This window comes from Eucyclogobius newberryi, unplaced genomic scaffold (genome assembly GCF_026437365.1).
Source record: "Eucyclogobius newberryi isolate DKJ021-1_F unplaced genomic scaffold, fEucNew1.0.hap1 SCAF_19, whole genome shotgun sequence".
Classification (NCBI taxonomy): Eukaryota; Metazoa; Chordata; class Actinopteri; order Gobiiformes; family Gobiidae; genus Eucyclogobius; species Eucyclogobius newberryi.
The window spans coordinates 20,942,263-20,952,157 of NW_027315823.1; the positions used below are offsets into that span (position 1 = coordinate 20,942,263).

Genomic DNA, 9,895 nt, shown 5'->3' on the forward strand with positions numbered 1-9,895 from the left:
CGCACGCACACACACACGCACGCACACGCACGCACGCACACACACGCACGCACATCAGTGTCTTTGATTTGCCCCATTGATTCAGACTGCGCTGTTCTCTGTTGACATAACCCGACCTGTCACTGTGCAGGGATCATGGCCGGCTCTAACCGCTCTGGAGACCTGCGCGACGCCCAGAAGTCCATCCCCGTCGGGACCATCGCCGCCATCACCACCACGTCCACTGTCTGTATCCTCTCACTACTGCCCTCTGCAGGAACACAAGGCTAAAAGACATTATTGTCCATAGTCTGTTTTCGTGACACTTATTGTTATAGGCTGTTTAGTACGAACCCAATTTTTGATAAATCACATCCTAATTATCCTACTTTTTCAGAACATTCTACTGCATTCATTTATAATATACTTTAGAACAGGTAATATAGGTTGAGTGCAGTTGCAGGGATTCAAAGCTGCTCTAGTAGGGCTGTTATGTTATCAGAGTGAAAAACCAAATCAACCACAATACTAGTCTGATTAACGGTGAATACATGATTTTAATACTGGAATGTTTATGTCAGCTTATGTCCCAATCATGGGCTATATACATATGTTTTACTCAGGAGATGCAGTTGCTCTGGTGATACACTCACTACAAAGAGTACAAAGATAAACAGCAACCAATTGTATACCAATTAATCATCTCGAATATAAAAGCACGCATTTTCATGTGTTAAATTACAAGTGTCTCCTGCACTAGCAACCATTTTAGATGTCGTCAATGTTTCTCACTGTAATCAGATTCAAGCTTGTTCCAATTTGATTAAGACGTCTAATCGCATCAATGGTCTGCCTATGCAATGGCAGGTAATAAAGCATCGCCGTATTTGTTGCAGTGTCATTGATCGACTCTATTATTGTAAACACAATTTACTGATCCTGTTTCTCCATCACGATACATCATTATGTTACGCAAGTCCATTTTCTTAAAGATTTTGTGGCCCGTAGGCTTTATTAGACAGGGAGTAAAGTGTGAAACAGGGGATGAGAGAGAGGGACATGCAGTAAACTGAGGACCTGCAGTAAACTGTAACAGTAAACACTGTGGCAGGCTGCACTTGGAGCCTGGCATATGTGCGCTGTGCTTCAGCCACTCGACCACCGGGCAAGATACGCAAGTCCATTTTCTAAAGGGGAAGTTCAAGTATTCAGTTCAATTGTATATATTCTGTATTCCTGCCCCAAAGCAGTGAAAAAAATATTTTAAATGTTTATATTTCTTAACTACAGCTGCTCAGACATGACCAGTGTGGTCCTCTTTGGTGCCTGCATTGAGGGTGTGGTCCTTAGAGACAAGTAAGTTGTTGTCTTTTACGATGATGAATATTTCTGGCAATTTGTCTGGATCATGTTGTTCTTGCCTATCCTTTAGGTTTGGTGAAGGGGTGCATGGGAACTTGGTGATTGGTACGTTGGCTTGGCCGTCTCCATGGGTCATTGTGATTGGCTCGTTCTTCTCTACTTGTGGAGCGGGACTGCAGAGTTTGACTGGAGCTCCCCGTCTGCTTCAGGCCATCGCTAAGGATGGGATAGTGCCCGCTCTACGGGTCAGTTTGTCTATTAATACACTCATTTTATTGTGGTGCACTGTGGTTTTTTCGGCATACTTTGGCTACTTTGAACGTCATCTTATGATTATTAAGATTGCACTGACATAGTAATAAGTCAAACTGTTTCTCTGGTCAATTTTAAACAAATGTGTATATAAAACAAGCCAAAAATCAAGATTTTCTCAAAGGTTTGAACGCCTCAAAGGTCACGCTCACATTCCACTAATACTAAATTGTTTTATACTAAAACACTGTTTATCATAACACAACACAACTGTGTACACAGAAATAAACATAAAACATAACACTGAATGAATTGAAGGCCAAAGGAAGCATAGGAAATTCAAAGTGCTTTGTTTGAAATGTATTGTTTGTGTGATTTTTGCAGATCTTTGGGCACGGGAAGGCCAATGGTGAGCCCACATGGTCACTTCTGCTGACAGCTTGTATTTGTGAGAGTGGCATCCTCATCGCCTCCCTGGACGCGGTGGCTCCCATTCTCTCCATGTGAGCGCCCAAACACACTCATTATTTCTCCTCCATCTTTTCCTCCCTGCAGTGGCAGATATCAGAGCCGCCAGCCCCCCGCCACTTCGGAAACAACACAAATGCCAAGTTTTAAAGACTCAAGATTTAACTCGTCACGGAAATGACAGCGGGCTGGTCTGTTCCAGTATGACATAATCTACTGAGACGAAGGACCAGATTTGAATTGCAGTGATACAAAAGACACTGATTTGAACTCAATTACAGTTTTAAATAAATAACACAAAATCTAGCCTACTACAAATAAAACTTAGAAATAAAACAAGCTAAACATGGGCAAAGAGATCGGTTTGTGCTTCTAGAGATAAGCAAGCGACAGCTAGAAATCCTTTCTCCTAAAGTCATCCATGCGGTGCTTGGGTTCATCATTTGTTACCATGACTTTCCCCTTTAGGTTCTTCCTGATGTGCTACATGTTCGTGAACCTGGCCTGTGCCCTCCAGACCCTGCTGAGGACACCCAACTGGAGACCCCGTTTCAAATTCTACCACTGGTCAGTGCTCTGTGTGACCAGACATTTGTGGGGATGTCACCATTTTTTTACTGTTCTTGGAGTGTTCTTAGTGTTTCTGTGAGAAGAAAGATCGCAATTTTTTGAATTTTAGGGATTTAACGATATGCAAAGCTCACAATAAGATATTATCACAATATTAATATCACTGTATGATATGTTTTGTAATATTGTAGCGAAACAAACTTTTTCCTTTTAAAATGCCTCGATAAGATTTTTGTGAATTATTACTCTCATATTCCAACAATTAAGATAAAAGTACTTTAAAACTGTTATATCTTCTTTCTTTGTTGTCTGTACAGAAATGTACTGAAGGATCATGGTCTATGTACTTCCTCGTATTTGTTTAGCTGTTACTGCAACAAAACAATGAATGTAAAAAAGGAGCTGATCATTTGCTTTATTGTGACAGCCCACGATATTATTGTGAGACTGTTTGTGAATGTTGAAGTCAACTTAATATCTTATTTCTTTGTTCAGATTAAATAGAATTGACTTATTTCTGCTCTTATATTGTGGCCAGAGTAATTACACTCTCAGAATAAGTGAGTCATCGTTTTGAGCACATGATTTACTGTCCTGTCTGCTCTCTATCGCAGGGCTCTGTCCTTTTTGGGAATGAGCTTGTGCCTCACTCTGATGTTCCTCTGTTCCTGGTACTACGCCATCGTTGCCATGGTGATTGCCAGCTCTATCTACAAGTATATCGAGTTTACAGGGTGAGTAGAGCACAACCCCTGAAGAGATTGCATTCGCTCACTGCCTTTAGGATTAGCTGGCTCCTGTGTGTTGTGTCCAGGTGCTCTCAAAGTTTTTCACTTTCAATTTTGTCACAGGAAATTTTAGATTTTAGGCTACTACTTCTAAATGTAGACCTTTTATTTATTTATTTTTATTTATTTTAGGATCCCCATTAGTTATTACCACAGCAATAACTTTTCCTCCTTGGGTTTTAACTGACATATTGACAAAGTAATTTGATAGAAGGTTAAAAGGCATAGTTTTAATGTGTTCTTAGACTTTTATGTTTATAGTCTAGAGAGTCTATAGTGTAAAAGCATTTACATGAGTCGCTTGAATATATTAGATTTAATCCAAGCAATGTTATTGATCCACCAAACGAATCTGGTCTTTTTACAGGGCAGAAAAAGAATGGGGTGACGGGATCCGTGGTCTGTCCCTGAGCGCTGCGCGTTATGCTCTGATGCGGCTGGAGGAAGGCCCACCGCACACAAAGAACTGGAGGTATTATAATTTCAAATTCACATTCATGTGTTTTGGTATTACTTTTCCATTTCTGTAATTGTCACCATCAAATCAGATTCATATTAACACATCAACATTTTTGTTATTTTGTTCTGTCTCTCTTTCCCAACTAGTACTTTTACTTGGGCCACTCAGCCATTTCTTTTCTGGCGCCTTAATTTGACTCTTCATTCTGCCTCATTTACTCCCTTTCCAATCTCCTGCCCTCTATTTTCACTTTCCCCTCCCCGTTCTCCTCTCTTCTCTCGTCAGGCCTCAGCTGCTGGTACTGGTCAGTACAGATGCCGAGCAGAACATTGAGCAGCCGCGCCTGCTCTCGCTAACTAACCAGCTGAAGGCCGGCAAAGGGCTGACCATTGTGGGCACAGCTCTGGAGGGCACTTACCTGGCAAACCACGACCGAGCCCAGCGGGCAGAGCAGGTACTCACCTGGTTTAATCCATACTAGGGAAAAGTGATTCACCACCACTGTTCTGAAGGGGTATGTATGAATAGATTGTTGAAAAAAATTAGATAATCTTATAATAAATAATCTAAATGCAATGAAATAGCAGCTTAATAAATCATAAACTGGCAAAAGCAGTTTTAAGTGACTTGTGAATTGACTAATTTAGTTAGAATTTGGGTTATGGATCATTCTATCTCACACATTTTCTTCCTTGTCTTTTTTAAGGCACTGCGTAAACTGATGGAGACTGAGAAGGTGAAGGGATTCTGTCAGGTGACTGTCTCATCAAACCTGCGTGATGCTACGTCCCACCTGCTCCAGGCCGGTGGGCTGGGAGGACTCAGACACAACGCTGTGCTGGTGTCCTGGCCACGCAACTGGAAACAGGGAGAGGAACACCACCAATTGAGTAACTTCATTGGTAAGTCCCTGATTTAGACCAAACCATTACTGGCTATGAAAAAATACATTTTGTTCAGAGATGTACACTGCCTGTCAAAAAAAAAGTTGCCACAGAAAAAAAAAGGGTCACACTCTCTAATATTTCATTTGACCGCCTTTAGCTTTACAGCACACATTTGCTGTGGCATTAAACATTCAAATATTTATTTCCATCCAGTGTTGCATTATTTTTCACCAGTTGATCTTGTATTGATGATGTGAGAGTGACCACTGCACAAAGCCTTCTCCAGCTCAAACACTCTCACTGGGGTTCAGATCTGTAGTAGATTAGTAACTGCTTTTCTTTAGATGTTTTCTCTGCTCGATGCCAATGATTTGACCCTTTTCAAACACACCAATGTCTTTTCCATGACCACCGGATTTGTCTTTCCACATGGTTGTTTCACTGCATCAGTTGGGTTTAAATGCCGTGTTGCAGCTGAAAGATCATCACATGCTGCAGTTCTCCAGTAGGAGGAGAGGACCTACTGTATTTGCTTAGCTGAATCCAAGTGGCCACTTTGTTTTTGGACATATTAATGCAGTGACATTGTTCCATCTTAACTTCACAGAGCTTGTCAGAGAAACCACAGCTGCTCACCTGGCTCTGCTCGTGCCTAAAAACATCTCCGCCTTCCCCTCCAATGGCGAGCGCTTCACTGAGGGTCACATTGATGTGTGGTGGATCGTCCATGATGGAGGCATGCTCATGCTGCTGCCCTTCCTTCTGCGACAGCACAAGGTACAATTCAAGAGATGTCAATACTTTATATAAAACAAGAATTGTCAAAAGCTCACAACATTGCTGTAAATGCTGTTACAAATCACAGAATACTATGGATTAAGAGCAGGGTTGCATTTTTGTGGTTATGTTAGAATGAAAGTGCTTTTTATTATAACTACATGGTGTAACTATGGGATTGGTGAATATGTGTTTGTCTCAGGTTTGGAGGAAGTGCAAGATGCGCATCTTCACCGTGGCTCAGCTGGACGACAACAGCATTCAGATGAAGAAGGACCTGACCACATTCCTGTATCACCTCCGTATTGAGGCCATGGTGGAAGTGGTGGAAATGGTGAGCATTATTTGGACATTTCAGCTTGAGATTTCATAATAATGATTATGTTTGAGGTGGTTGGACATTCATTCTATGCATTTGGCACTTTTTCACAATTATTCCAAAGTTATGTTATGTTTTAAGCTAAGGCGACTTCAGTTTTCCTAACCTGTAAAACTGCCTGTATAAATGTGTTTGACCGTACAGCATGACAGTGACATCTCAGCCTACACTTATGAGAAGACCCTGGTGATGGAGCAGCGCTCACAGATGCTTAAACAGATCAAAATGACCAAGACCGAGCGCGAGAGAGAGGTTTGTATTCACACAACTACTACTGCTGTGTTTATTTTCATTTCTTATGTTTATGTAGTGAAAATGTCTCAAAGATGCAAAAACAAACTGACATGACTTGAAGGGCTCACTTGTCTTGTCCGCTTTGATGGAACACGACATTCGAGCCTCCTGGAGAAAACCCAAATTACACTTGGATCAGTTTGAGGGGAGGCCCTTTCTCATCCAGACTAAGTTTATATATATAACCACAATAAAAATAATCTTTTTCAGAAATGATTATTCACTTTTATGTTAAAGAAGACAAAGAATAATATTGAGTAATATTTTATTTTTTCTTGTGACTCATTGTGACGCTTTGGTCCTCAGATCCAGAGCATCACTGACTCATCCCGTGGCTCAATCCGTCGTAAAAACCCGGCTGCCGTCACCACCCAACTCAGTGTTACCGAGGAACCACCAGCTCCCAGCAAAGAGAAGAAGCCTGAGGAGGAGGTATGGGCAGGAAATGAAAACACAGTCAAATATTTTTTTTAAACTTTAAAATGTAGACATAAAAGAGGCAAGCGCACTTGTATTGTTGGTGCAGTTGTTTGTGTGTTAAAGCACGTGACCCTTGTCCCAGGACACATTTCTCCCATGGGAGACAATAAAGGATTATCTTATATTATCTCATCTTATTTAAGAAATAAAATTCAGTTTGCCCTCCCCTGTTGAGTGGAAGCAGATCTGACCTGCACTAATTCATGGGTTTCAGGCAAGATTCTTTCTTTATTTGAAGGATTCTATGAGGACTTTCCCCTATTAAAAGGATATATTATTTTGATCTGAATTGCTTAATCAGTATGGGAGAACTGTTGATGTGTGATGTCATGTTTTAGGATAAACAAGTGTGTTTGTCACAGCTGAAGGCAACATGTAAACCACACAAAACAGTGTCCAGATGACTACACTCCGAATGAGGGTTTACACCGACACAAAAGAACACTACAACATGAGGCTTCTTAACAATACTTGTGTTTCCTCTCCTCTCTCAAACATATCCTGCTTTCCCACCTCAACCGTTACTCTGACTTGTTCCCATGTAATGTATATGTAAAACCACATCCGTCCTCCTCTCCTCTCATAGTCAAAGTCGACTTCTCCCCCTGTGTCCTCCCCCGCACAGGTGCAGCTCATCCATGACAACACCACCCCCGCCAGCCCCGCCAGCCCCGCCAGCCCCGCCACCCCGGCCACCCCACTCACCCCCGAGGAGGTTCAGAGTCCTGGGACGCAGATGCAGATGACCTGGACTGAGAAATGTGATGGAGAAGCAGCTAAACCTCCAGGCGCAGCTACACCAGAGGGCCTCAAAGACATCTTCAACATGAAGCCGTGAGTGCTTTCACGGGACACGTTAACCTTTAGCTATAATGGATATGAGCATTTGGTCGTACGAGGGAACCGAATGGACTGGACTATAAATTCTAATTATGACATCAATTATTTTTAGTGTAACTGTGTTCTTAATTAGAAGAATGGTCAACATGGAAAATATATATAAATACCAAAATATTTACCGGTAGTTTGTTGTTAGATGATGGCTGTTCTGTTATTTTTTGAATGTCCAAAATCACAACAACAGTTTCCTCAAAGGGCAACAATTAAAACAGATTAAACTCTGTAATGTGTATGAAATGTTATGCATGCCCTTAAAAAGGGATTAAACCCTAAACTCCGCCAACAATCACTTTTCAAAACGAAACGTGGCAGTGTCAGATAAGTCTTATTCACCTCCTCATCACTCCTGCTAGTCTCCTCCCTGCACCAGCAGAGAAAATGAGTGGGAGGTTGGCTCAAGTTGCTCATGTTGGTGTGAGTGTAGTGGACAGGGGAGCGTGAGGGGCGGGGTCTGTAGGAACAGATTGGTCTAATGTGTATCACATATCAAACTCCGCCCGGCAGCCAGATGTTTGTGGTCAGAAACAGCTCCTCAGGAAAGTACAATGTGATGTCACATAGCACTTGAAATAGTAGTGACCACTAGAGGCCGCACACACCCAGTTTTGACCAGAAAGCTGTAAATGTACCTAGTTTACACTAGGGCTGTGCTCAATATATCAATATCTTGATATATCATGACGGACTCCTTGGCAATACGGAGATGCGTATCCTGATACCTTCAAACAACATAAAGTCATTCAAATTTGCCATGTTCTACTCTTCTGAAACGACATCAAGGCTGAATCTGAGACGCTGAAAATGTGACTTCATCATGGGACAGTTGTATTCTGCTATTGAGGATGAAATTCCAATGACTATTGTTATTCTACTTAATCAAAGCATACTTTTAGTGAACTTTTAACGCAGGTTTTAAGGGATATCCATGAATCAGGACGCGTATCTTCTTAAGTGTACCCGGATATGTATCGTATCGTGAGGCACTGGGCTAAACCCAGCCCTAGTTTACACTAAGATTGCCAACACTTATTAAGTAACACTTTGTACACAGTTTAGTAGCGAAAGTTGATTCAGTGTTAGTCCCACTTCAAACAGTCTATAATGTTTTACTTAACTACAGTATAGAACCTTTAACAATGCAAAAATGTAAAAACATGTTTAAAGATTAATCATTTTACCCCTGAGCCCAGTTTACGTGGGTGAAAAATAAATGAATGAATGATGTTTTTACACTGTTTTTGACATTAACATGCCGTTGATTTATAACACCCCTGGACACGCCCATGTGTCTATTGTCTTTATTTGCATGTGTGCCAAGCCAGTATTCTAAGAAGATGAATGCTATGACTGAGTTGTTCGTTATATAGAATATTTATAGGCCTATTATGTTTGTTACATTTCTGGTGTATAACCCTGTGTTTGTCTTCTCATCATGCTGCAGCGAATGGGAAAACCTGTAAGTATCGAAGTCCATCTAAAACTCATTCTGTCCACGCATCTCATTGAGGCTGCTCAGCTGACGTGCAGACGACAGAGTGGTTGTGTGAATGGGCGTCCGTTACCACCACCAGCTCCTTCACTAAATGCATCGAACCATCTCATGTAGCGTTGCGTTTAATCAGCATTAATGGATTAACCACCTCCTTGTTGTGTTGCCAGGAACCAGTCCAATGTTCGACGTATGCACACAGCGCTGAGGCTCAACGAAGTCATCATGAAGAAGTCATCTGAGGCCAAGCTAGTCCTGCTCAACATGCCCGGGCCGCCCAGGAACCGGACAGGAGATGAAAACTGTATCCTTCAATTGTGTCAGATTGACTCTTATCAGGTTTTTGACCATGTTATAAACTGTTCCCTTATCATTAAATTGCTCTTTCATTGATTTATGCATGTCTGAGAATTCTCCTGTATTGTCCTGCATTTGAGGCTCGAGTGTGCAGAGTGTTTTCACGTATCCCAACCTCTTATTACCATGTTGGAGCAAACACCCTTGAGGAGCTTTGAAATATTTGAAATAGTAAAAACTACAAACTACTTTCTTCTAACACAAGAAGTAAAGCGTAAGGAGAAATTGCTGCCTAATATCTCACAAGGATCATAATGTGAAGTCATTGTGAAGATGCTCCTACATTTCACTTTTCATGGCTCTTATACTGCACAATATACGGTAAATGTTAAAGTATCTAACATTGTTGTGCGACTTCCAATCGCCACGCAACAATACATTTGTCCAGCTTTCAGAGAAATGGCACCGGAGCCGAGCGGCCCATGAAGATGTATATGGCGTGTTGCCCGGGGG

General features: G+C 41.6%; 1 protein-coding gene across 4 annotated transcripts in view; it reads left to right on the forward strand.

Annotated features, from left to right (window-relative positions):
• The window catches only part of slc12a5a (solute carrier family 12 member 5a), a 156,525-nt gene that overhangs the window by 141,863 nt on the left and 4,767 nt on the right, over positions 1-9,895 (forward strand). For 2 of the 4 annotated variants that reach the window (XM_072452087.1, XM_072452090.1), the window contains exons 10-25: positions 131-229; positions 1,278-1,335; positions 1,412-1,586; positions 1,978-2,096; positions 2,530-2,628; positions 3,246-3,365; positions 3,787-3,891; positions 4,165-4,333; positions 4,586-4,781; positions 5,374-5,543; positions 5,746-5,877; positions 6,067-6,174; positions 6,523-6,648; positions 7,283-7,530; positions 9,038-9,052; positions 9,256-9,389. In XM_072452087.1, the coding sequence (XP_072308188.1) occupies positions 131-229; positions 1,278-1,335; positions 1,412-1,586; positions 1,978-2,096; positions 2,530-2,628; positions 3,246-3,365; positions 3,787-3,891; positions 4,165-4,333; positions 4,586-4,781; positions 5,374-5,543; positions 5,746-5,877; positions 6,067-6,174; positions 6,523-6,648; positions 7,283-7,530; positions 9,038-9,052; positions 9,256-9,389 (2,073 nt within the window). The remainder of the gene's footprint in view (positions 1-130; positions 230-1,277; positions 1,336-1,411; positions 1,587-1,977; positions 2,097-2,529; positions 2,629-3,245; positions 3,366-3,786; positions 3,892-4,164; positions 4,334-4,585; positions 4,782-5,373; positions 5,544-5,745; positions 5,878-6,066; positions 6,175-6,522; positions 6,649-7,282; positions 7,531-9,037; positions 9,053-9,255; positions 9,390-9,895) is intronic. The other 2 variants (XM_072452089.1, XM_072452088.1) reach the window with 2 other exon arrangements.